The sequence below is a fragment of the Wyeomyia smithii genome, chromosome 2 (assembly GCF_029784165.1).
Source record: "Wyeomyia smithii strain HCP4-BCI-WySm-NY-G18 chromosome 2, ASM2978416v1, whole genome shotgun sequence".
Lineage (NCBI taxonomy): Eukaryota > Metazoa > Arthropoda > Insecta > Diptera > Culicidae > Wyeomyia > Wyeomyia smithii.
The window spans coordinates 1553750-1581399 of record NC_073695.1 but is presented as its reverse complement, the minus strand read 5'-3'; the positions used below and the strand labels follow the sequence as shown (position 1 = coordinate 1581399).

Genomic DNA, 27650 nt, shown 5'->3' with positions numbered 1-27650 from the left:
TAAGCTTGAACTTTTGCGTGCATTTGTACCTCAAAACGCTACCCAACAAATGCACTTCAGTGTCGCACATAGGAGTATTTGAACCATTAAGCTGGCCAAAAGTCCAATTCGCTCTATTTTGGTAGTAATAGGATCTATTTACATCAAAAACGTGTTATGTTCGTATAATCAACCAATAAAACTAGAGAAAGTACAAAACAAGATGACATCCATTAAGTACGTCACGCAAATTTTGATCAAAATTCATTTTCACGTTTTGTCACACATTAATGACCCCTACCAGGAAAAGTACGTCACGTCATGACACACCTCCAATATAAAATCCAATGATATGAAAATTACTTTAAATTCGCTTGCTGCATTTTTAGCGTCTTTTTACACATGATCTATGACGAAGTTTCAACAATTTTCATATAAATCTTCATTTATCAAAATGTCAATAAAATAAAAAAGAGGAACCAGGAGGAAGATTTTTCTATCCGTATATATTAAGTGGGCTTTGACCTTCCTGTTAATAAAAAAAGTTTTGACGGGACTTGCCCGGAAGGTTACTAAATCATAAAATTAATTATACAATATTATGGATTTTTCGCGGTCGGCTTTCACTGTCACTTTTTTCGTAAACAATCTGGGATTATTTTATGCATTTAACGTTTCGAATATTGCAAAACCTTCTCCTTATGTTGTACATTAGGTCCTGTGAGAGAAAAAAAAATTTGATAAAATTTTTCAATTTTACATGCCACCCGAAAAATAGCATGTATGTTTCAAACTGATCAATTACCTGTGAAATAACTCTGGAATATAACCGTTTGGTGTATGTAATTAGGCACCGATGGGTTCTGGGCAAAGATGACTAGAACAAGATACCTGACTCTTGCAGAATTCATCGGACATTATTGTCGCTGCGCGTGAGCAAAAGTCGAACTAATTTATACACTGTTAATATGATGTATACTTAACGTCAAAATCAACTGACGACAACGCCAAGACATGACTGCTGAAAGGTGAAAAATTTTTTTTCAGTATCCATGTGGGCGACTGTACGGTACCGCCATCCGAAAAATAATAATATTGTGTACGAATGTTTAGTTCTCAAACATGAAACTTTCCGGAAGAATCAAGAATTATCAGCGCATCATTTAAAATAAAGCCCACCATCAGAACTTCCTGATAACCGCTATGAGCACACTTTACAGCTAAGTTTTCCACTCTTGCCGAGGTTAATAAAGCAAAAATCGGGTGCCCCGGTGCAATGAGGTATACAAAGGTGAGGAAGAAGAAGACATTTGTCTGTATTAGTAACGAAAAAAAGGCAAACAGAAGCACGTGTTGGGGTTTTGGCGTATATCTCGGTCAACGAGCAAACGCCATTTTAACGGTATTTTGCATTGTTTAACGATGCAGGTAGGTCGTAAACTGTCATAACTTGTGAAAATTTCTTGAAAAAAATATACCGAACATTAATTTTTGGACATTGTTTTTTGACTTCTACGCCATCACTATTAACAGAGAAACCTAAATTAATCCACCTAGCGGTGAGACCCAGCCTTTCTCCTTTGAACTTATAATTTGTTAAAATAGATTTACTCCAACACTTAAAAAATACACCTTGATTATTTCTGCTGGATTTGTTATTCATTCTAAACAAAAAAATTTTGGTAGCCAACAGCACAACTATACCGAACATTTAAAATTTAACATATCATCGGCTTCGTGCAACACTGGCACAACTCAAAATTTTGCATTTTTGAGTTTTTGATGGCAAACGATGCCAAATACTGTTAAGTTTCATCACACGAAATCCCATTCCGAAAATCACAAAAATTCCAGAGTTATGAGTAAAAGTGCTTGCTGCACAAATCGGAATTTCTTCATAAAGTTAGTGAAAATAAGGTTTTAACTTGGACAACGTGAGCACGTAATATGTGCTTAATAGACCCAAAGGTGTTAAATAAGGATTGGTAATCTTACACTTCAAAGTTTTCTTGAAAACCCAAAAATAAATTTTTGACGCAAATTTTCAAACGCGTTTTCGAAACTATGTTTTTTGAGTTGTGCCAGTGTTGCACGAAACCGACGATATGAATATAAATTAACACATATACATGCAAATAACATTAAATTCTTTCAACTATATGATGCGAATTTGTTTTTGATTGTGGTATAATCGATTTGTACTTATATATTTGTACTTATATTTGTACTTATATATTTGTACTTATATAATTGTACTTATATATTTGTACTTATATAATATTCAGATTCTTTAAGTCAACGTTAGTCAGTAGATTTCAAATAATGTATAATTAAATGTTGTTCCTCATACATTAATTTGAATGATCTTATCAGTGAAATTGGAATTCTTTAACGCAGTTTATATTACTGATCGTTTCTGAGAGGCATCCAATGAATGGCCTAATACCAATCAATATGGGTTCTTGAAACCTGGATTATACCCAGTGGCCAGAATCCGACCTAGAACTCAATTTTCAATCCAGATGACCACTTCTGGTTGCCTGATAATCTCAAAATCATAAAATCCATCATAAAATTGCCGAACTGCCTAATCTGGGTATTTTTATGGCGAAGATGGCCAAGTCTGTATAATCCATAAAAATGTCTGTATAAGTCTGTATACCGCTGCGAAAAAAAGTTACCGATACATTGATACCTAATTATTTGTCGACCTGTCAGATTGTTTTGTTTTATTGCTTGTTTTGATTGTTCTTTTTCGAGTCTATCATAGTTGGTCGATTAATCGATAACTAATTTATCTTTTAAATCTAAGTAACACATAGAAGTAAGAGTCTTTCCCGTGATAAAAATCGTCGTTCGTCATAATGTAGCTAAACTGATACATGATGGCAGAAGTCTCGCGGTTATAAAAATAGTACCTTCAAGGTTTGGGACATTTTAAGCAATTCTTCATCGTTGGATATTGCTCCGAATAGAACAAACGGTCTTTTCACCAATATAACCTGCATGGCAATCGATCGAGACAATCAGCTGTTTGTTACTGGGGGCGAAACAGGCAGATTAGTGCCCACGGGGCCGATAAAAACCCCGATAGCCTGACTCGATTCCCGTTGTCATGATTTCACTCTCAAAAACGCAAGATTAATATGTTCAGCAAAGTGTTCAGTTCCTAGTTCACTTTTTCCAGCAACGGCTACAGTGACTTTTGGTTTTTGTGTTCGTTTTTTTTGTGTATACTGGTAAAACCATTATGTAGAATATCAGATATCTGTGTAATATCTGTATTATACTAAATGTCTGTATAAAATCTGTAGGCTTATGCGTGTCTGTATCGCAACACAAAAAGTCTGTATAATACAGATTTGTCTGTATATCTGGCATCTCTGACAACGGGAGCAACATTTTGTTGTTTTTCTTCATCTGGTTCTAGTTGTCAAACTATCGATAATTATCGATAGTTATCGATGGCATTAGGGAATTTATCGATAGCCATTTTAGTCGACATTTTCCATCCCTAGTGATGATTGTTGTTTGTTCACTGACAGTTGATCTGACATTTAACTTGTTGACTAGCCGCAATGGAATATATAAAGTTACGGAAATGGTTTGAATCTAGGGTTTAAAGGGCTTTATCTGTTAACAGTGATGACGTAAAACTCCAAAAACATTAGGGATCATTCATATAATACATAACGCGCTCAGGGGTGGGGGGTATTCAGCGAAGCGTTACATTGCGTGAGGCAAACATGTAAAATTGCGTTACGTGGGTGTGGGTGGGTATTGAAAATTGCCAAATTCCGCGTTATGTAATATTGGAATGGTTCCTTATGGAAGAACAAGTTATGTGCTAGCTAAACCTAAGGGGAGACATCTGGCTTCTTACTCTTCCTACTCACTCACCTCGATGATCCCTGCTGTATTTTTCGTAAATGATGCCATTCACTCGGAAAATACTTGGATGTTTTTAATGCTTTTAAACAGCATTATGTACAATTCTGGTTTTTGTAAATTCGACTCAATAAATAAAATAAATTCAGAACCATCAAAATCATAGATTTATTTTTCATCGAAACATTATACAAGTTTTAAATCATTCACGTGTCTTTATATAATGCGGCAACGACCCGGTTCACAGTTGCCCGTGAACTGTGGCTCATGTTTTTGTACAGTACGCACACCAGAAAATCCGTCATCATCCGTCACCAAACACTGCGAAGGATTTAAATTGTATCGATTGCATGTATTGGGCACTGCACATCGATACAAATGTTTCCGTTCATTATCACGAATAAAAGCCCGACCTAAAACGGCATCGCAGGACACACAACATGCGGTTGTTCATTTTGAAGAGATGTTTTTTATGTTTTCAAATCCTCTGCAATAATGATGTTGGGCTGAAATTGTTATGGAATATTGTTACATGTTGTTTGTAATGTAATTGATTAGGAAACTATTGATTTGATAAAGATCAAATACTTACTGCTAGCAAACGAATAAAAAGCGACACCAATTGTTCTTCGGAAACAGATAATATCGCTGTTGAAAACTTTTGACATATACATATACTCAGGGGTGAGTAAACATCATGGATAATAACTCAAAACTGAGTAAACATGGTAATTATGAAAATTTGGGTAAATGTTACTCAATTATCAAGTACCCGATAACCCACTTTTTGACATTTTGCATAAGAATACCAAACTGAGTAGATCCTAATCAAATTAGAGTTAAAATAAAGCAGCGTGTATACAATCTTGATCAGCTCAACCTAAGACAAGTCGTGACAGCTGGTCACCGTTACATTCAACCAATTTGAACCGGCTGCTGATTGGCTGAATTCGATGACGCAATCGTCACGTAGAAAATACAACGAGGTTACTTTTCACTGTAAAGCAGTGATGCTGGAGAGTCATAATTTAGCTATTATAATTGTTCATAAATAATGATGCAAAAGTATGCAAGGTACATGATATTACCGAGTAATGTATTTCACTGTTATAACTTTAAAAATGCATTGATTAATCGTTTATTACTATTTCGGTTGAAGTCCAAGAAACTTAGAAAGAAATAATTTGGGTACCAAGAAACTTAGGAAGAAAAAATTTGCTAATAGAAGTATGCTTTATTGAACATAAAATAATAAATAAGAATTGGGTATTATTCGCCTATATATTGCAATTTTAATTTGTTTTATTTTCATTGACCTGCAGAAGTTGTTAAAAATAATCATTCTGGCATTAACGGTATGGAACGTTCAAAAAAATTTCGACGGGGATGACGGCCGTTACGAAAAGAATAATAAGAAGCCAGCTGTCACGTCTTGTCTTATAGCTCAACAATCAATGACGGACTATGCACGATAAATTGGTTTTGCGCATAGTGACAATTTTATGAGAATTTAAGTCACCAGATGGCAGCACTAACCGTCGGAAATCGGTCGTGTTCAAAATGTATGAAAAATATGGAAGTTAGGTATCTTGTTCTAGTTATCTTTGTTCTGGGATAGCATGAGGGTATGTTTCAACTGAAATCAATAAAAAATAATGGAAATCATGTATTTTGTATGTCGGACTTTTGGCCAGCTTTTTGAGTCCAATAGTCCAATCGAAGATTTTTTTGGGATTTTGAGTTCCTTCTGGGCAAAAATAACTGGATATCAACGAATTGCGAACAGTTGATCAGTAGAACTAAGAGATGCATTCGAAAAGCGGACTTGAAGACCGTACAGCGCTCTTGTTTCGGCATCATAAGAAAGCTTTGTTGGGAAGCCAGTAACGGACCTTTCTCAAATGTTCAATATTTTTTGTTAGTTCACAATGAATGTGGCTTAATTGAATTAGTTTTTATTTAAGTTCATCCACCTTTTTTGACAGCGGTGAAAATCCAAATTTTAGTACTGGGAAAGTCAAGAAGTTGCCCACAATAGTAGGAATTGGATGAGCACATCATTTTGTGAATTTTGATTGAATAAGTTGTGTAAGAACGGAAATATATATTCTACTCAAGCTTTAATGTATTTACCGCAAATTAGTTAATATACGAAGGTTTAATTTTTTTCGATTTTTTATCGTTGATTTTAAATCACAATTATGCTGACCCATGATATTGGAATGACTATTTCTAGCTTCTAAAAACTTCCACATGCCAAATTTGGTTCCATTTGCTTGATCTTGATTTATGCAGAAATTTGAATCTCAAACCAGCATAATAACCTTCCCCTACATACAAATTTTCACGCTCTTGAGTTAAATCGTGATTGGCGGACTCCAACTTATTTTTATTATGTATATAGAAGATTTGTCAGCTCAGCGATAATTCCTTAACATCTGAGCTTCCTAACACATATATCGGATGGGAGTGGGGAGTAACTGCCCAACGCATCCAAAGCCTACGGCTGGGCTACGTCCATGGCGTTAGGGACATTCGGCAGCAATCATGCGCAGTGACGCATTTTTGATAGCGACAACTGGAAACGTTCTTCATTTTAGTAGCCTACCTGTGTAAAATGATTTATTTTGGTTTCGCCGAAATGCTTGAACGAACTTTACTGCTGGTGATAATTGTGCTGCCTTTTGTCCGCTGCGAGAACGAAAAAGTTGTGTTTCAATTTCCTGAGTATGATTACAAGGAAACGAGTAAAAACGTAAGCCAAGACGAAGTTTTTATTCTTATTTGACCGGTGAATTGTGGGTTGAAATATTTCAGGAACTGGCCTTCCGTGAATACGAATCGGCGTGCGATCAGAGCCCACGGTGTTCCACTTACGAGGGAATCCAGAAGACACGATGCGTAAGGGAGTGCGTTTCGCCCTCGTGCTATCAGGAAATTTACCGATTTGATGAGGTACGAAAATTTTAACTGTTATTGCTGCTGCTCGTATTGATTTTTTATTTTCGGATTTCAGCTGGAGGAAGGCGAAATCGACGTTCGACTGAACTCGTTTAGAGCTTGCTTTATGCTGCGGTTGAGTAGAACTCGGGGTTAAGGTTGCGGAAAATGTTCGGACGTAAAGAATTTCAATGCTGCGATTTTATTAATGATAGGAATGATTATGTTTGATACTTCTAGAACAAAAGCACAAAATTTGACCAAAGTAGAAAACGATTGCTTTTGAAGCGGCTTAACCTCTACAGCTCAGATTTTAGGTACGTAGTTTGGAGCGAAAAATTGGATTGGGAAATAAATACATACTTGCAAGCGGCCAACGACCCTTAGACTGTAAAATTTGGTATCATTTCATAGGAATAATAATGGCACTTCGGAGTAAGTTGTCCCCTGGACGAGCGGTGAACTATTTGTTCTTTAGGTTTTCAAAGAACTGAATACTGCTGCGGAGATGCCCAGGTTCGAACACGGGACTGCTGGGTCTTTCCGGGCTGGCATGGCCACCACCATGCACCTTGTGATCGTCTGTGGCATTGGTTCTGCAAATGAAAATGTCGATTAATCGGTCGCAAAATCAATAAGATAAATAAACTCTCACTTTAACTCGTCGCGAATCTGCTTGGACAAACTGCGAGCCGTGATACTGTGGCCGGGAGCCATGGGTACGAAAGTTTGCTGATTGTAAGCATCCAAGTTTAGTCGGCGAATTTCACGAATCTCTTCGGCCGCGCTGATGCTGCTGGTGCTTTGGCACATTCGACGATTTTTGTCCACTCCATTTTGCGGCTCCAGCTGGCTTTCCTCATAAATCAGATTCGCTGATTGACGAATGAAGTCCTTGGAGGGGTATAAAAATAGCATATTACTGTGGTATTTAGGGATGGCGGAATAAACATTGAACAAAGGGCCTAACAAGCGGTAATGAAGTGACGGGAGATTTCTTCTCAGTCTGGCTTTTTTTTGTTGTTGGTTCAAGCGTTTAGTGACAACAGGAGACCATAATGCAGTGTGTATTATTTGTTGTGTTGTTCCGTGCTTCGTTCGTTTTATGTTAGTCTAGACGTGTCCGAATTTAGGGTGAACAATCCATCGACCAAAATTGCGTAAATAAGCAAAAATCGAACAAAAAAAATGAAAAATTACCTTCCGTAGCTTGACCTACACAGTATTTTTATTTTATTGTTTGTTGAAATATCACGGTATTGAAAACATTTAGCATTGAAGGCGTGAAAAAATCAAAAAAGGCAGTTATCAAAAATAATACTCAACAAAGCCGGTAAGCGCACACTTTCTCGCACACATTAGATAAAATCCGTTCCGGATCGAAGAAGGCAGCAGAAAAATCTGTGTGCATGCACATTTGATGCTTGATCTTCTACAGTTCTACAACCTAAATACACATTTATTCACTCGTACGATAAGGAAGCTGCTGGCAATTATTTTCAATCTTTTTAGGTAAATTTTAATATTCTAGTTTAAAGTTCTTCCGCTCATCATTGTTATGTTTATATAATAAGCATTTTAAAAAAAGTAGGCACTGCCAAGCTGTTTCTGAGAAGCTGAAAAGCACTCATGCAGAAGGCGTTAGGGCGTTTTTCAATAAAATATTCTTGTTCGTCAACATTTATCTGAATTCGTCTTTGTCTGTCCAAGTAAAACTTTGGAAAGTCATCGGAGGACGTGCAACATGGCCAGTAAAACAAACGTACATTGAATCGGTCCGTAAATTTCTAATAAAATTCACGTGTATTTTCGCACTAGAGGTCATGAAAGGTTGTAAATTTTCAAGTATATCGGGTGTCGCGTGTGTAAGATACAAATTAGTTAGAGTGGAGTGAAAATTATAAGATCAAAAATGGAAGTGATTATGCAGTGTAAATTGGCACAGAAGATATAGTTCGCCATTCGTGTACGTTTTGATTTTTACCAAGTGAACGGTAGTGTTAGTGAAAAGAGAGTGGAAACCGTAAAAAAGGAATGAGGTTCAACACGTCCTCTCCACTGACATCGATTGGGTTTGTGTGTTTTTTTATCTTCCGCTGAGCTTTGCGCGCAGCGAAGTGCAAAGCTTTCTTGCATTTGTGGTTCCTGCTGCTGGCTCGCAGAATGCAACTGGAGAGACAGGAAACAGAAGCTAAGTATTGGTTTTGGTGATATTTCACGTCGTGTTTGAAACGGGATCAGAGTGAAATTGTGACTACCTATGTTAACGCACACAGCTTTTCTTCCATTCGATTTGAACGGCATGTGAGCGAGAGAGAATTTGTTTTTTTTTCTGCCTTTTGTGCTGCTTACGACCGCAGAGGCACCTTCGAAGATGCCGATTTTCTGATTCTTTCTCTCTCGATCACTTGCTGTGTGTGTTGGGTAGCGCGTTCATGTGTTCATGATTTTTTTTACGTTGCATCAACTTGCAAGTTGCAGTAGGCTGACATGAGAATGTGTGTTCAGCAAATAGACCATCGCACGGTGACGTCGCGCACTTGCGTTTGACAGCTATAGACCTTTTTACGTACGAATGTGTTAGTGCCAATAGTTGAGGAAAATATTTACAAATAGCTGTTTTGTTTGCAATGCTATGTTTTTAGCAGGTGGACAAATATTCAGTTGAACACTCATTATATGTTTTAAACTTGTTTCTGTATGAATTTCTTAATTCGTGATCAGAAATCGGAAGAAGCTGCTGAACATAATCGACTAAGAATGTTAAAAAGTGAGAAAAGTCGAAGCAACGAGATGCGATGATTTACAGTTTGGAGGAAACAAAAGCAACTTTACACGGGTTTACGCGTTTCCTAGTGTGCGTAGGTGAAAAGTCACTTGTCTTTATTGGTGGCTTTGTTTGCCTTCGGGCGATGCAGTTTGGTTCTAAATTATAGCAGATCATTTCAGTTGTGACCAGTGATGCCACATATATAGATTTGTCTGCTTTTATACAGATTTCTTGCGTATTTTTCATACAGATATCTGCATGCAGATTGCAGATTTTCTGGAAATAATACAGATTTTTTTGGTTTTCATGGGGTAGTAAATTGAACTTCTTGATGTGGTTGAAAAGCGGAGATTGGCTCGGATGCGGTTCAGCGTGTCGTAGGTTTTACTATATTCATATGCTACTATAAATCTTTGAACACGCTAACTTTCACAAGATCGAATTGATAGTTTTACAATAGAGTGTGATCATCTATCATTCACACGCGACAAATATCTAAGTGCTTCGTCTGTCATGAAGAGTTCTGATCGGTTACGGTCATTTAACCATATTTAACCCTATTATTTTTATGATTTTCCTAGCTTTTGGACAAATGTTGATACACTTGAATTTTTTTTTTCATTCAATAATGTTTAAATCTTGTTGGATGCAATTTCTTGTTTTTGAATTTTAAGGGCTTTGGATGCATGTAAATTTGCCAGTTTTTGAATTCATTAGGATACTTAGCTCATTCCAAATTATATTACAAGAGAAAAACGCGTTGTAGATCTTATATCCTCTAAAATTGCGGTCGGCTTACAGTTTCCGAATAAAGTTTAACGTCTTACGAAATAAAGCTACTCATTGATTCGTGAATGGGTAAATTAAGGTGGTCATGAGCAGAAACGCGTAGAGTCGTGCGATACGTAAGGTAACCGAAATTACTTAACCTCCACGATTCGCTTGTATCCCGTCACTGCAAATATGATGAGGTTTCAAACATGTTGGCACCTGGCGCGCTTTCGTGAGTTCATATATCGAAGGTCGCACCACTAACCTCGGGAAAGTGCGTGCACGTCGGGTTCAAAATTGGAAGGGTCGGTCAGTTCCTCTATTAGTACAAAGCTCGTTATTCCCGTCGTACTCCTAAAATCAATGAAACAAAACGTCTTAGATACATAGAAGATAGGTTCGCGAAAAATATCTTAGTGGACGAGGGCCCATAAATACCGCCAAGAGTTTTATCGTATGTAGAGAAGAAACGCGACAAACAACTAACACAAAATTCCTATACCCGTGGTGCTTGTGGAGTGTGCAGGAGTATATCCGGCCTCTAGTAACAACAAGTATCGAACTAACACCCCTTTCCTTCCTTCCTTTGATCTACGTTCTGGACCGGCAGGCGTCGGTACTGATCAGCATGCAGGGGTTATTGGAGATGCACATCGAAAAGCTAAATCCCAAGCAGGAATCACTAAATTCGATTTACAACTCCAATCGATCCTGATCAGTAACGAAGTGGCAACCGGTGGTGATCAATCAAGCTCAAGCTCAAGCTCAAGTAAAACTTTGGAAAGTCATCGTAGAGGTTCAAAGGAACGCACCCCGCAGCTGACTGGACTGAATTTCGAAAATCGGTGTTTCCGAGCTTCATCTGTGCTGACAGAACCAGCTTCAGTGGTAGACGATGCTGTCACGAAGTAAAACCAAACCGACAGAAAGGCCAAGTCAATTCTCATTGGATTCACAACGCATGAAGTCTTTGAATTTGTTCGCCAAAAGCAACCGGCAGCTGAAATGTGGCCATTGTACTGCCAAGCACATGCAGAAGAACTGTCATTCGAAGAAACCAGACGAAAATGCTATAGCGGCAATCAATCGATTATACGTCCAAAACTGACCTACGCTTCATTAGTATGGTGGCCGAAAACCAAAGAACCTTCCTTCATCAGTTCTCCTAGAAGGACAGCTTACCTGAGCGTCTGTTCTACATGTTAGAGGCGGCTCAAACAGCGTCTTAACTGGAGCGGACGGCCGAATTATGAAATGCAGTGTCTCGCCAGCTACACCCGAATGACGACAGCCTCGTCAATACTCCAAGCAATTTAAATATTGAATACGAACCGGAACAATCGGTAACGATCTTAGCGAAGAAATGAGGATGACGATTGGAAGCTCGATACATGGAATTGTAGATCGCTGAACTGCCGTGAGATGACATTGTGACGTAGATCCAAGAGATCAGTTTTTCAGTACGGCCCAAAAACGAAATAAATCTTCTTTTGTATGGAAATGTGTGCCAACGTCACTTTGTTTTTTTGATTTTATGCTTCGTACGAATAAGTAACAACGAAAAGGAAGATACCAAAAGATAGGTCTTCGAATAATGAACAAATTGGCATTGAAAACTCATATTCGAGAAAGTGGCACTTACGTCACTTTGTCATCTCACGGCAGTGAACACCCCGAGTGGCAACCAGATCAGCTAGCACCTCACCACTTCAACATCGTTGCGCTTCAGGAGCTTTACCGGAAAAGAGAGAAGGTACGGAGGATTTGTGGTTACAGAGCACAGTACTTTCAGAGCGGCGGCACAACCAATGAGCTTTATAGTGAAAAGTCGTGTGATCAAGTGGCAGGCGATCAGCGACAGGTTATGTTTGTTGAGAGCATGCTTGGTTTCGCTCTTTGAATACTCATTAGGCTATATTTTGTCAAGGAGGCAGAATTCGAACAAATCATATATAAAGTACTAGTAGAGATACTCTATCTCTACAATTTGTCCTAACATTGTATTGTTGAAATTGCCATAAGTGCAGCGTGAAAGTCAGAGCAAGCTTGTAAATCCGGAAGATCTGCTCTTTTGGTACCTACGAAAATAAAACAACTCTGGCTATGGAACTATAGCAATTTTAACATTACAATGTTCAGACAAATAGTGAAGAAACAGTGTCTCTACAATTGCTTCATATATGACTTATTCGAATTCTGCCTCCATGACAAAATATAGCCTAATGAGCATTCAAAGAGCAAAAGAGCGAATCCAAGCATGGTTGAGAGTAAAGGCCGGTTCTATAACTACACTATCCTCAATGTGTGCTGCCTCACGAAGGAAGACCCGATGTAGAGAAAGAAGCGTTCTATGCATAGCTGGAGAAACTCTACAATAGCTGCCCGCGTAAAGATATCAAGATCGTCATCAGGGACATGAACGCTCAGATCGGTAGGGAAGACATATACAAGCCGGTGATCGGCCAGCAATGCGTCAACTTCGCAGCTTCTCGAGAACTGTCAGTCCGAAGTACCTTCTTTTACCGAAAGGATATCCACAAAATCACCTGGAGATCACCTGACCAACGTACAGCATACCAAATTGACCATGTTCTCGTCGACGGCCGGTTCTTCTCAGACATTACAAACGTACGCACCAATCGGACCACAGTTGCGGTATTTTCGCGCTCATACTGTCGACTGTATGCAACGCGCGATATTACCGGACTCCGAGGCTCAACATCAAGCAGCTCCGGGACTCCCAGGCTGCGGAGGAATACGTACAACATCCCACAGCGGAGGGGCTTGGCGCATCACCTCTCGAGGAGTGGAAGCACCGAGTAACAAAAACTGTAACTGGTATGACGGGGAGTGCGAGACAGCAGTGAACGAGAATAACCGGACCTGGGCGATATACCTGGGCCGGAGAATCGAGAGAGAACAAGGCCAATTACAAACTGGCACGGAATGAAATGATCACGTTTCTCAGACGAAAAAATCTCCAGTAAGAGGATCGTGAACATAAGAAGCTGGAGCAGCTGTATCGTGTCAGTGATACACGGAAGTTTCGCAAAGGCTATGTGCCGTAAGCCGACATGTGCAACGACTAGGATCCCGATCAGGAAGACAAAACAAAAATCTAACAGAGGCTGTTAGTTTGTTTTGTGAAAAACCTTTCAGGTTGTGTTTTAATGTTGATCCCGTTAGGTGTTAAAATTACAGAAATCATAACAAAAAATATTCTACTAATATCAAACCCATATCAAACTTTGTTACTAACGTATCAGTTTTCTAACAAAATTAGATAGCACATAGAACACTATAGTAACAACCATTGTTATTAACAACAGGCTTTGATAGAGACGAAAAAAATGTCAGATTAGATGACCGAAATCGGTCGTACAAATTTTCGCTCGCGTGTTATATAGGAAGAAAACTGCTTTAATGTTGTGCGTGTTCGTTATAAATGTTATCGCGAAGTGCGTTTATTTTTTTAAATTTACAAGTGTTTTTGGAAGAGTTTGCGGCTTGTTGTGTTATGTTTGTTGCGAAACACCCACCAATTGAGTGTAGTAATGTCGTAAACATCGATTGACAAAATGGCTGCAATAGCATATAGAGTGGTACTACGCCACCGTCGCTTGCAGCTGGTTTTAGTTTGCTTCTCATCACTGTGTGTTGTGTGTGTAGAAAGAGTTGAACAAGTTGGAAAATTGAACGTCGAGAGATGATGAAAAATTCATATACCTAGTTTTCGGGAGAAAAATTGGACGAAACGGGAATCGAGTGTAGTGAAATCGATTTAGTGCGTTTTATCGGTGAAATCATGATTGTTCTAGCGGAATTGGTTAAATTGTTCAGAAAACTTTAGATTGTGTTATTGTCTCGCAGCTCTTTGTTTCGCAGTTTCGTGGTGGTAGTGTGCATATCTGGATAGTGTTTATCAAATTACCGGGACTGCTGCTCGCACTGGCCCAACGATTAACAGATGTGAAGGGAATTGGAAGATAAGTATCGGTGTTTGTGTTCTTTTACATGCAATTTGGAGTAGAAGTGGGCAAAACAGTTTTTTACCGAAAGCGGCTCTGAACCGGTCACTCACCGTCTCAATAAACGCCTCATAGTTAACAATTATTCGCGAGAATGATAGATCGTGATGTTTCGGTAAACTTCGGTCTCGGGCGAACCATCCGTTTTAGCGCGCAAAGAACCGTGGTTCATTTTCTTGAGCCGTTCGATCAATCGCTCGAGCTCGGCTTACCGAAATGTACTATTTTCCGTAATGAGCGCGTGCTAAAAATTTTTGAACGTGATAAGCAGAACGTTAGTAAATATGAATGAGCCAGAATCGGTCAGTTAAATATTCCGCTCCACTTATATATCGATTGTCTAACTATATAGTCAAATATGTATTTACCGCGCGCGAGATTAGGAAATATATGATCGTTAGCGTTTTGCAATTTATGATTTTTCTAGCTTTTGCGCAAATATTGTTACAAATAAACTTTTCTCTCAGTTCACCATATTGTAATCTTATAGGTGGAAATGAAACGAGCTCATGTATACTCGGATTGTGATTGATTTGGCCCTTTGTAAATAAACACTGTTTGTATTATCATGGGCGCAACTAAGGAAAATTTCTAGGGGGGGGCTGGTTTTCATGTATGTCATTTTAAAAAAGAGAAAAAAGAGTTTGAATTTGCTTTTTTAATGACGCTTAAAATAGTATCGTAAAAGCAGAAAAAATCACTTCGGGATAGAATCTCCGAAGATGTACTGAATATCTTGAACACATCGTCAACGCCAAGCTCTTTCAGCAACAATGATTCGATATTGAGGAGAGCTAGATTTGGTAAACGGCTGGGCAGTGCTTTTTAACAGTTCACCCGTACTAGTTAGAATGAAATAGACCCCACTGTGGTTCAAGGCATAATGCCCTATTCCTACGTGGTACCGACTGGGATACGAGCAACCAAGGAAAAACCGGTGAACCGGTGGGGTAGTTGATCTCCTTAGAGAGCAGGTTGTTTGCGCGTCTACCCCACAGGCTAGGGGCGGCTCAAACAGCGACTGATCCGGACCGGACGGTTGAACTATGAAATGCGGTGTCTCGCCGGCTACATCCATGGCGGCAGCTCCGTCGCAAGACTATGCATCGCAGCACTAGTAAGGCAGCATACTGAAATAAACATACTACGGAGAATCAAGAATTCAAAACGAACCGGAACAATGACCCAGCCGACGAAATAAGGACGACGATTAGAAGCTCAGTACATGTAACAGTAGATCGCTCCAGGAGCTTTGCCTGAACGGAGAGAAGGTACGGTGGATTTGTGGCCGCAAGGCACAGTACCACCAAAGCGGCAGGCAATCAGCGACAGGTTGTGTTTGTTGAGAATTAAAGGCCGGTTCCACAACTACACTATTTCCAATGTGCACTGCCCTCACGAAGGAAGACCTGATAAAGGGAAAGAAGCGTTCTACGCACAGCTGGAGAAACTCTACGATAGCTGCTCGCGTAGAGATATCAAGATCGTCGTTGGGGACATGAACGGAAGGATAGACTTATATAAGCCGGTTATCGGCCCGCACAGCCTGCTATGCACCAACTTCGCAGCTTCCCGCGGATTAGCAGTCCAAAGTCCCTTCTTACCTCGACCAACGTACAGCAAAACAAATTGACCACGTTCTCAACGACGGCCCGTTCTTCTCAGACATTACAAACGTACGCACCAATCACGGTGATGATCGGACATGTCCACTTCGATACAAAAAACTACAAAACCCTGATAACCGGTAGTCCTCTACGGAAGTCCTTTTGGTATTTTCGAACAGAAGGTGCCTATCGGCGAACAGAAGGTGACTATCTACGGTGGAGCACAAGCGGACGACGGATACTGGCTACAGCGCATGAACCATGAGCTACAAGCGCTGCTTGGAGAGAACCCCATTGCACACCTGGCGAAAGACATTAGGTTGCGGTGGGCCGGTCACATCGTAAGAATGCCGGACGACAACAATGTGAAATCACTTCTCTTCAGCAACTCTACCGGCACAAGAAATTAAGGGGCGCAGCGTGCATGATGGCTCGACCAGATCGAAAGAGACTTGCGAGTGATGAGACGTCTGGGGAACTGGTGAAACACAGCCCAAAACTGAGTAAACTGGCGACTACTTGATACAGCACGAGTTACTACAGCTCTCGTCTGACTGGTAAGGTGAGTAAGAGAGCAAGGGTTGAGAATCGATCCTGGGTGCAGAACTAGTTCTTAGCCAATGAATGACGACATCTCAATTTGTGTGGATTTTGATGCTCTGATAAGTAGTATGGAATGTATATATATTGAATACAATCATTCTCTGGGAAATTCTAGGGGTGGCCAAACACGTTCCAGGGGGGGCTTCAGCCCCCCTAGCCCCCCCGTAGTTGCGCCCATGTGTATTATGTATGGTTGTATATTTGCATTTTTCAAATTATAAGGCTTTGAATGCATGCAACTCTGCCAGTTTTCATACTCAATAGGTGTCACAGGTTACTCGTATCAACGGACTCGTTCAAGCGCTATATAAAAATTGTATATTTTATGATACAAACCACGCACACGTGTACGTGGCCCCAACAACATACTTATTGCTTGTTGGTTTAATTCGATTCCATGAACGAAATTATAAATTTTGTATTTCTTCCAAGTAAACCACACACATTTTTCCATGGTCTTTCGTGTTTAAATCGGTCTCAAATCATGAAATAGTTTTTTTAAAAAAAGACGAACAGTATACGAGAAATTTATTAGGCATAAAGCCAGATGTGCTGGCGACCAAATATCTGGATACTCCGCGTCGATACCATCCATGAGATCGTATTTTCTACAGATTGATCATCAACGCGTAATAGTTGTTGGTAGCCAAAAGGGTCACTTCAACACAACATAGGAGTGGAGGGGCATTAACGTGGATACAACTTTCGTGATTCGTAGCTTTAGAAACATTATATAGTTGACTAATATAAATCAATGAAAGATACGTTTCGGTTTCACGGTTACATACGGTTACAGTTACATTATGACCTCGTAAGGAGATGTCCGAACATTTGAGTTGTCTCAATTCAATTGTAGGTCCGGGATCAACTCAATTATAGGTCCAGTGTGCGTTCAATTATAGGTCGCGTGCGTTTCGTTTTCCAGTGTTACATCATCAAACAGACCCCGGTGCTCAAAATCAGCGCATCGTTTACCGAAACGAACCCAGCTGCAAACCCTTCCCTCACCTCCAACATCCCAGTGATTTCTCGGCTTCCAAGAAAGCGAGTATCACGTCAACATGTTCCTATACATACTCCTTCTTTGACCTGCATTCGGATGCGGCCGGCGCTGGTATTGCCTAATATAAAGATTAAGGTCACCAGTTTCAACACATTGAGGATGAATGTTAATCCCAAACATCATCCGCTGGTTCTCTGTGTAATTACAGCTGATCTGGCAATAACGGAGTAGCAACCGCGAGCGGTCAATCATGCTCAGGCTCATGTTCATGCTCAGACGAAAAAAATGTCAGATTTGTCTCAGAACAACATCATTTCAGGATTTGTTTTTATAACTCTTTCAGATACAATTTTGCTATCGAAAGCATATGGGAAAATACAAAATCGTATCAAATTATGTAATTTGTATCTCGTGTTGATAGAGTTTTGTAATCTTTCAGTTATGCTCTTCTGATCGGGATAAGACGGATGCCAGCGAGGTGGTGGAGTACTTCGATGGACACCTGAATGGCAATACAGTGAACAGAAGCGGAGCAGGAACTGACCTGGGAGCCCCAGCAGCAGATGACCGAGTACCAGCCCCCAATGTTCATGAAGTACTTTGTGAGATCGAAACCTACAGAAAATTGAAGCCGCAGGCAAAGACAGACTCTGCAATGGGTCATTTCCAGGATTTGGGAGCAGGTAAAATTGCCAGATATTACAGAACTGTCGTGAGTACAACGTGCTCACACATCGCATCTTCATCGACTTCACGGCGGCCTATGATACAGTCGATCGAGAACAGGTATGGTAGGTCATGCACGATAACGGGTTTCCGGATAAACTGACTCGATTATTCAAGGCCACCATGGCGCAAGTGATATGCTAAGTGCGTGTTTCGGGGATACTCTCGAGCCCCTTTGAATCGCGCAGAGGGTTAAGACAAGATGATGGACTTTCCCGTTTGTTGTTTAGCATCACCCTTGAGGGTTTGATCCGGAGACGCATCCAGGCTGGAAATCGTGTCTATTTTTCACTTCGGAAGACATTTCGATCAAGTCACAGGCGACGACACACGAAGTTGACGCTGTATAAAACCCTGATAAGACCGGTAGTCCTCTACGAAATCGAAACAACGCTTCTCGCGGTGGACCTTAACGCTCTTGGAGTTTTCGAACAAAAGGTGCTGTGGAATATCTTCGATGGAGTACAGACGGAGGACGGAGAAGGGCGACGGTGCATGAACCATGAGCTGCACGCGCTGTTTGGAGGGAACCTCAATGCATACCTGGTGAAAGTCAATAGGTTACGAAGGGTCGGTAGGGACAGACTTCTCGCACCCACATGAACAAATAAATAACGTATCTGTTAAGCAAATAACAGTTCAAAGAATCCTCATAACACTGGATGCTTCAAAAGGTCCAGGGCCAGATAGCATTTCACCCTCACTTATGAAAATTTTAGCTTTCGTAAAACCTCTGGTTTGGCTTTTCAACTTATCCCTCAAGTCCGGACGATTTCCCTCAACCTGGAAAAAACTATCTCTTATACCGAATATTGAGTCAGGTAAAAGATCTGATATTATTCCTTTTGAAGCTATCGTAAACCTAAAAAAATATTTATTCAGGTAATGAATCGCATTAGGTGCAACCAACATAACGGATAATTTGCTAAAAAATTCTACATCTATGCTCATACACGCGTTTTAAGAACGCGCACGATTCATTGCTCGCGCTAGCCAGGACTGAGCGGAGTTTAAGAAGGGCAGTGAACTGATCGGTGAGGCGTACCTACGAGGCAAGACTTTAGATGTCGTTACTTTTGAGCAAGTCAGTATCAGCGAAGCCAGGAAAAGAATGTTTTAAAATGTTAGAGAACGAGCAACATGTCCGATAAAGCGTATTTACTCGAAAGGCTGGCATTAAATGGATCACGTTCTTTCGCATCGTTCACGATTCGACGCTCCTCGCTGTAATCTACACCATCAAGCGCAAGTCAAAGGTGTGTTTCGATGTTTCAAGGACTATGAAGCAATAGCTATAGGTTGGAAGCAGATAAGAGTTTCACTGTGGACCAAAGTCGCGGATATTTTTCAAATAAGCAATTCAACTACTACAACAAACAAGGAACCTCAAAGTAAAACGGGGACGCTGAACGCTTTAAGCAGCCACTGGTTGAAAAGCTAAGATCAGTTCGGTCTAATTCTAAAACTGCGTACCAGCAGAGGAATGCAATCAGACCTCAAGAGCCGGGAAATGGTTACTATTGGCTACATTTCGAATCAGGCTTGTAAATGATCACGGTAGAACCACTTTTCACGGCGTCGTCTTTTTTTCCACTGACGGTGGCAAGGCTCGCTGTCTAAACATATTCGCCACCACCAGGGCCGGCGTCACACTACTTTTCCGAGTGGGTAGTGGGGAATAGGAGAGAAATAGGCGTAGTCAGGGGGAAGAGTGACCTACTGATATCTGAACAAAATTATTCGAAAAATCGACCGTGCATCAACAACAGTGTGCCATTTTCGAATTTTGTTCAGCAGTAACGTTTACATAAAAATACTTTTTTAAGCTGGGAGGCGCTGGGCGAGCTCGCCGGCTTGGATGCCACATAAGCCGCAGCAGCACCTTTCTGGGGAACTTGATGTGTGGAATGAATTTCACCTCGGAGCTCACTTCCTTCGTGTGGCATGTAAAATACGAAGTGCCCTGCCAGTTGTTACCATCCAAGGTGAGATAGGTCCTACACCACTTCCACGTTGCGATTCGCCGGGAAAATCGATTCGATCATCTTATTCAGCCGTTGCCGCTGCTTCATTGCCTGCCGCTCCGAGACCAGTGGAATGGATCGCTAGGTACTGTTTTCACTGTATGCCAGGTTGCACCAGGCGCACGCAACGATGTATCCACTTTTCCCTGGTCTTCTTCTTCAGCAAAGGAGCTCCTTGTTGCTCATGGTCGTCGGTCGTCCGGAACCGGGCTTTCTTTCGATGCTTTGATTGTTGTCCGTTAGTACCAAGATGTTGTATATTCTGGAACGGGCGCATCCGGCGTGTTTGCCGCCCGATGTCCGTTTTCGACGCGGCGAGTGCCTTTCTTTGAACGCGCACACTTCTTAACGGTGTAACTCCACTGTTTTCATCATCACGGTTAGAGTTCAAGTCAATTTTTTTTCTGCTGATTCATGGGTAACTATGATTGATGCTACATGGGTAGTTTTGTCAGTGCGTGTGAAGGAAAACCCTTGAAAAAACGGCAGTTTTTGTGCATTTTTATCAATGCAATCATTAGGGCTCTTCAGTTAGGTCTCCTTGAAGAAGTCTCCATCTAAAATCGAATTTATGGTAACGAAAAAATGCTCAAGAATTGTACTTGAAGTTTTCGAAATCGAAATTTCGTTTTGATAGCAAATCTCTTAGAAATGCATGAAACATAGAGATCTGATGTTGACTTTAAGGGACATAAAAAATTTTGGGCTGGAAGACTCGAGCAGCACTAGCACAAACAGGAGACTCTCACCGGTATCTTCGGTATTTTTTTAAATAAAAAATTGTCACAATATCCATAAATTATTGTAAGGCTAATGAATGCTAATAAATACGTAATTACATTTAGATAGAAGCAACATTGAATGTTAATCTACGCTTACCTATTTATCAATTTTTGTTTCCTTTTGGTTTGTTCTGCTTGGATTCAGACGATGTGTTTCTGTGTATCGATAATATGTCAAAAATTTCCATATCAACAAACCAAAATATATATTTTCTAAGTAGAACAACTAATCTTTACACACTCATACTTACAGAGGCAACTCGTGGGTTTTGAACCTACTAGTTCACCTACAAATTCTGAAAATCATAGTTTGAGGCAGTAATCACAAACACGTCCGCGAAAAAACGCAAGTCATTATTCGTTTTGTGCTGTATAAAAGTAAAACTAAAGACATAATATTTAAAAAATAAATTTTGGATTTGTAATTTATTTTTTATTTGGCATCTCTGTGTGCATTGCACAGGTTGAACCTAGCTATGGACAAGTCGCTCATGATACAAAGTGTTAACAGGATGAAATATTGAATCAATAAAGAATTTCATCCTTAAAATTACTGCTTCTTGAAACAGTGAAATTTAAATAGTAGTAGCATGGTCAAAGATTCGTTTTCCATACCGCAGCGGATTTATTAGCAATAATTCTAGTTGACAAAAATGCTTTCTAAGATTCAACTGAATTTGGACAAACATTTTAAAGGGCATCGGATTCGTAAAATGTAAATTCGTGTCTGATCTTCATTTCATTTTCTTCTTCATTCATTTACTCTTCTCAACAGATTCAAATATTTTTTCCCTAAGAATTTTAAAGTTATTCACTAATTTAAAACTAAGTTCCCGATGTGAAAGAAAATTGTAATAAAAATCTACATGTTTTTTTTAAATATGAGTTTCGAAATTGTGTTCTTTGTAATTATAACACTGGATTCATTCATTGAAGTTTCTTAAAGACTGGTAAATTTATCCAGTGTTGTATCTGGATCGTATACCACAAAATATAAAATCAATGGTCGCAGTTGTCCAAATCTTACAAAAAAAAAATCTGGATCGTAATGTACACACTTAAATTTTTTTTGCCGGGTCTCGGTAATTTATTGCCGAGAACGGCACCACTGAGTGCCCGGTTAGCTGTCACAATTTTTCGTAAATCTCGGTTCAATCTAACTGAATACTCGAATTTCGAATATTTTGTGCCAAAATTTCAGTTTGGTGAACCGAGATTTACGAAAAAGTAGGAGGGTGGTATTCAAGACACGACCGCATGACGTTGACTACCGTATTCTTAAAAAAAAAAAAATATTCCATTGAAGCAAATAGTAGAGGGAATTGCAACGCTTCTTTTACAAAACTTCTGTAACAAAATTTCGAGGCTCCAAAAGGTACCAGTTTCCGATTATTCTCGTCCAGAATTCCAGCCATTTTAGTATTTTGCAGTAGCCATTTATTACTAACAGCCACCAGCATAACGGGTGAAACCGGCACGAGATGACCGGTACTATTTTGTATTTCCACCTTTCAGCTGCTATCACCTAGCGTCCGCATGTCACTGGTGCGGTTTTGGAATCAGAATGATGGGGCGCGGGCCGCTGTCGTAAAATTAACACCAACAAAAAGATGCATATTTGCAAGGTTTTTTCCGCTAGCAGCAGCATAAACATCGGAAACAGAAAGTGACAACAACAATAACAACAAAGTCAGATCGATTGTATCCGTTAGTGTCGACTGTGCTTGGGAAGAGAGGTAGTGATTGGCTGCGCGGTATGATTTAGACAATCGATATTAATTACCAATTTTTCAATAGTGTATCTCAAACAATAGTTTGTTTTTGTTACATAAATTTAACCGTAAAAGAATTTCTGATCGATTGATGCCAAAACCTCGAAAACCTGATTATAGATGACTGCAAAATAAGCGCTCAAAACCTGACCACTTTTCTCTGGTTTTCCCTGGTTGAATTACTAGATTTTTAAATTCAGGGGCCTAACTTCGATATAGACGTTAGTCAACGTCAAAAATGTGACAGCTGTCATTTTTATTCAACCGAGCACTCAGTGGTGCCGTTCTCGGCAATAAATTACTGAGACCCGGCAATAAATTTTAAGTGTGTAGCATAAGTACTAATAAATGCAAAAACAAAATTATGCAGCGACACGTACTTCGATATAACCTGAGTTGCTGAGCAAAAAAATTCAAATCCCAATTTATGTAAATATTTAATTATTTTTTAGTTTTATTTTTAAATAGTACAGAGAGAATGACTTACGTTTTTTCACGGACATGATTGTCATTATTTCTCCAAACTATGATTTTCATGATTTTGTTGGTGAACAAGTAGGTTCAAAGACCATGAGTCGCCTCTGTTTTGTATTAATCCGAAATAAAAATCACAAGAAGGTTGTATGCAAAGCCACGACCGCAAGGTTGAAGTAGAATACTTTTACAAGAAAGATAACCCGGCTGCTTGCGTGTCAGTTGGCAGTATTGTAATTTCTTTTTGTCTGATATTTTGAATGAAGTTCATTGGATATTTTTAAATTTTGTGCAAATGAGAATTTGAAGTGCTTCCGAATTGTAATATGCACATTTAATACTACATCATTAAACGGGAACGGAACAAAGGCTACGGTTATGCAGAACGCGAATGCCGGTGCGATGCGATTCGCCTTACCGTGGTAAAATGTACAGATCTTTTTAAGGCGAAGTAGAGCTATACATTTCAACAGATTTCGTCTTGCCGAATCGCATCGCGCCGTTATTTGCGTTCTGCATGACCGTAGCCAAACACTAAGCGACGCAAACACGCAATAATAATCAGAGTATGCATGTAGATGAAGATAATTAACTTTGGATTATAGCGCAAAACGAGAAAATATTAACTCTTCAAATAATCATTTGTGTTCTTCAAATTTCAGTTGTTTAATTTAGTATCCGATAAAATGTTTTTCTTGTCTAATGAAGCTCTTATATAGGCCAAATGATGCATTCCCAATTTACTAGGTCCATAACTCTGCCGACCGTGCTTGGGAAAGCGCGGTATAACGACCAATCAGAGGTCGAATTTTGTGTTTTGATAAGGCTTAAGAGTTTTCAATAACACAATAGTTCGAATGATAAAATTGCAATTTCATGCATTTGGTAGGAATCTTAGAAGATTTTCTAATCGATTGCTGCAAAAACGAAGGAAATCGATCGAAAACTAACCGATTTATTAGCATTTGAAACTTTTCTCACTTTTTTCAGTTTTAGATTTTTATTTCACATCCCTATGTAGCCGAACTTCCTGAGAGAAGTATTCTAATTCAAAATTAAATCTTCATTAATTCATTTGTTGTCCTTATAAGGACAATTGTTTAATTTATCATAGGATGTAGTGTTTATCTTACATCTCTGTGTTACCTTGATAGTGAGGACTAAAGCGCACGGTCAACACAATGAGAAAGGTGTTTTCACATTGAAAACTAGACACGGCTTTACTGGAGGAAGTGTTGGCAAATGCATCTACCGCTAACACCACCGCAATCATACGAAAGCGCGTCGTTTCATGTGGGGAATATCAACAACGAAAAATGACGCGCGTCTAAGCATAACCCAAACTGTTTCGCCGTGCTGCTCCCATTTACCTTTACATCGGCCTCAGGGAAGTACCGGCTGCATCTGCATCTACCGCTGAGGCTGTCACTATACTGCTATTGGTACCGAAAGCTATTAATTCTTCAAATAAGTGTTTTATTTGTTCTCAAAAGAACAATTGTTCAATTCAAAATCGGATTTACGCAATCGCATCTCTGTAATATTACCGACAATAATATTCTTCTGAACAAACTGATACAACTTTCAAGCCTGCTGCTGATGCTTCCCGCTACCACACTGAAACAGCATTTTAGTGAAGGGAGTGTCGTTGCATCAGCTGACCCTGCTACTATCGATGCTGATATACCCGCTGCAACAGCTACGCTATGCATAGCCATGCCACAGTTGTGGCCGCTATACGCTGGCCCAACTGCTGAGCAACTGCAACGCTATCCGCAGCCATGCCACAGTTGTGGCCGCTATCCGCTATCGATGGTACCCACTGCTCGCTCCCGCTGCTGCTAAGGGAGGACTGCTGTCGTCGCTGTTCAGAACTATTTTGAGCGGCTTCGACTAAAACAGGCTCTTATATTGGGATGAAAATAGGAATGAATTAATTTACGTACGTGGTGGAATGATATAACTTGAAAAATATGTGTGACTTCATTCCGGCTCAGAGCGATCATTTGATAAGCTCCACCTCTTTTTTCAGTTTCTAAAGTTTTTCCTCAGTTTCGTAGCACGGATGCACAAAAATGATTTCTTGTCGAGCCGGACCGATAGCACTCTCATTGAAGCAACAAAATAACATGTTTTGTGTCGTGTTGTGCAGCTTGGTTGAAGAAAATGTTCCCGTCCCCATGTCGCATGTAAGCAGATTATTGCGTTCAATAGACAGTAGAGTGTATCCAGCGAATAAACACCGATGGTGCTCTCACACACGCAACGGTTTTAACCTGTATCTTATTGCGGTTTGCAACATCAAGCGATTTCGTTTGCTCGCTGTTGCGTGTAGCATCATGTTGCAACTTGGCAGCTGGGAGACGACGAAATTCTGTTTATGCTGATTGATTGAATCGACTTCATATTAGCTCTGCATAGTCGAACTAACTGCTTTTGTGAATGCGTACTAACAGGGCAGTTTATTATTCAATGTCGGTTATGCTGATCGCAGCCTTTGCGCTGCCCCTACAGTGGAGGTTTACTAAATAAAGTGAAAGTAAAAATTAGACAACTACAACAGAATTTGATTGCATCCCGCACAGAATGTCTGCTTGTGTTGATGCCTGAAAATTATTAACCTTCAATTATTTTTTATTTGCCTTGAAAAAAGCATGTTGCGGTTCAAAATCGGTTGCTAATTACAACCTTTGAGCTGCCCAAACATTGGGGGAATTAAGATACACGGACAACATGCACTGTGGAAGCTATTTCACATTCAGTAAATTAGACGGGTGCGACAAATTTGAATTGCTAGGATGCAATACAGAATGCTTGCTTGCGTTGACAAAAATTATCAATTTTCAATGACTTGTTTATTTGCCTTAAAAAGGCATTTTGATTTCCGAAATTGGATTTCCTGATGGCAATCATCATGCTGCACCAACACGGGGGGAATAAGGCTGTCTGGCGACACACGCTGAGAAAAACCGCGCTGCTCCTGAGACGTGGTGACCAACCACAGGGCTAGTGCTAGTCGCTGTCTAGAACTATTATGAGCGGCTCCGGCTGGAGCAGGCTCTTATATAGGCCAAATAGCATGTTTTCAATTGCAAGGTATATGATCCTGTCGACCGTGCTTGGGAAGCAAGCATATAACGACCAATCCGAGGTCGAATTTTTCGTTTTGACAAGGCTTGACTATTTTCAATAGTACAATAGTGTGAATAATAAAATTACAATTATCTTATTTTGGGAAGAATCTTAGAAGATTTTACAATCTATTGCTGCAAGAACGAAGGAAATCCATCGAATACTAACCGATTTATTAGCATTTGAAATTTGACATATTTTTCACTTTTTTCGGTTTTAGATTTTCATTTCACATCCCTATGTAGCCGAACTTCCTGAGAGAAATATTCTACTTCAAAAAATACCGGTTTTTATTTTTATGAATACCGAAATACCGGTTTTCCGAAAAGTCGGTAATACCGACCACCCTATTTCTAAGGTATTTGGGATCAAAAAAAATTTTTTTTCAGTTACCTGCAATTTTTTTTTCATCGGTCAAAAAATTGAAACCGCATTGAGGTTTTACTACCCGAAGTCCGATTGGGCTCAAATTTTACATCGGAAACTTTTGCGACGAGACAAAACTTTAGAAAGCTATCGTAAATCCGAAGTCGATTTTTATTGGACCATAACCAACAATCAAAAAATGATTTCAAAAATAATACTTTTCTCTGAGAAACTTCACAACTGTAGGGTAAACAGGTATAATACGCCCCCCCTAAGGAACATCGTCAATATTGTAGCTATGTTTATCACAAACAACAAATCTTTCATGCAGTTGGATACACTATTTAGTTGGTAATGCACTGCTATTATTTTGTTTTGTAATTACTGTTACACAAAAACGCCATAATTTTCTAAAAAAATATGACTAAATTGCAAGCTTTCCAATCTACCGGTGTAATCCGCCCCAGATGCAGTATAATATGCCCCACGCAGTAGCTTCATATGCCAGCTCAGCATGCGAAGTGAAACAGCGCTTGAAGTCTCAGAAGCAAACGCTAAAGCAATGAACAAATCAGCCAGGCTAGCGGTGGGGCATATTGCCCGGGAGCTGTAGTGTAGCAGAAAGCATTGAATACTTTAGCAAATTATACAATTTTTATCGTTTCTTCACTAGATACAGCTGCTTAGAGGTTCATTTGAGATATATAAGTACAAAAACTAGGTAATAAACTATATACATTAGTGAAAAAACGTTACGGAAACGCTGCAAGAAATTAGATCTGAAG

The 27650-nt window shown here is 39.7% G+C and overlaps 2 protein-coding genes across 18 annotated transcripts in view; one reads left to right on the top strand and one right to left on the bottom strand.

Moving 5' to 3' along the window:
- The first annotated feature begins 6404 nt into the window (after positions 1-6404).
- Positions 6405-7203, top strand: LOC129725281 (uncharacterized). 2 transcript variants are annotated; one of them, XM_055680899.1, is made up of 4 exons: positions 6405-6622; positions 6685-6822; positions 6884-6985; positions 7048-7203. In XM_055680899.1, the coding sequence occupies exons 1-3, from the start codon at positions 6485-6487 to the stop codon at positions 6962-6964; spliced, it is 357 nt and encodes a 118-aa protein (XP_055536874.1). In that variant the 5' UTR covers positions 6405-6484; the 3' UTR covers positions 6965-6985; positions 7048-7203. The 2 variants fall into 2 exon arrangements, with proteins under 2 accessions (XP_055536874.1, XP_055536873.1); XM_055680898.1 differs by having other exon boundaries at positions 6407-6622; positions 6884-7203.
- Positions 7060-27650, bottom strand: part of LOC129725280 (mucin-17-like) — a 147156-nt gene continuing 126565 nt past the window's right edge. For 14 of the 16 annotated variants that reach the window (XM_055680884.1, XM_055680887.1, XM_055680880.1 and 11 more), the window contains 3 exons: positions 8008-8022; positions 7463-7701; positions 7060-7403 (listed from right to left, as the gene is read on the bottom strand). In XM_055680884.1, coding sequence (XP_055536859.1) covers positions 7271-7403; positions 7463-7701; positions 8008-8022 — 387 coding nt within the window. In that variant the 3' untranslated portion in view covers positions 7060-7270. The remainder of the gene's footprint in view (positions 7404-7462; positions 7702-8007; positions 8023-27650) is intronic. The other 2 variants (XM_055680885.1, XM_055680888.1) reach the window with 1 other exon arrangement.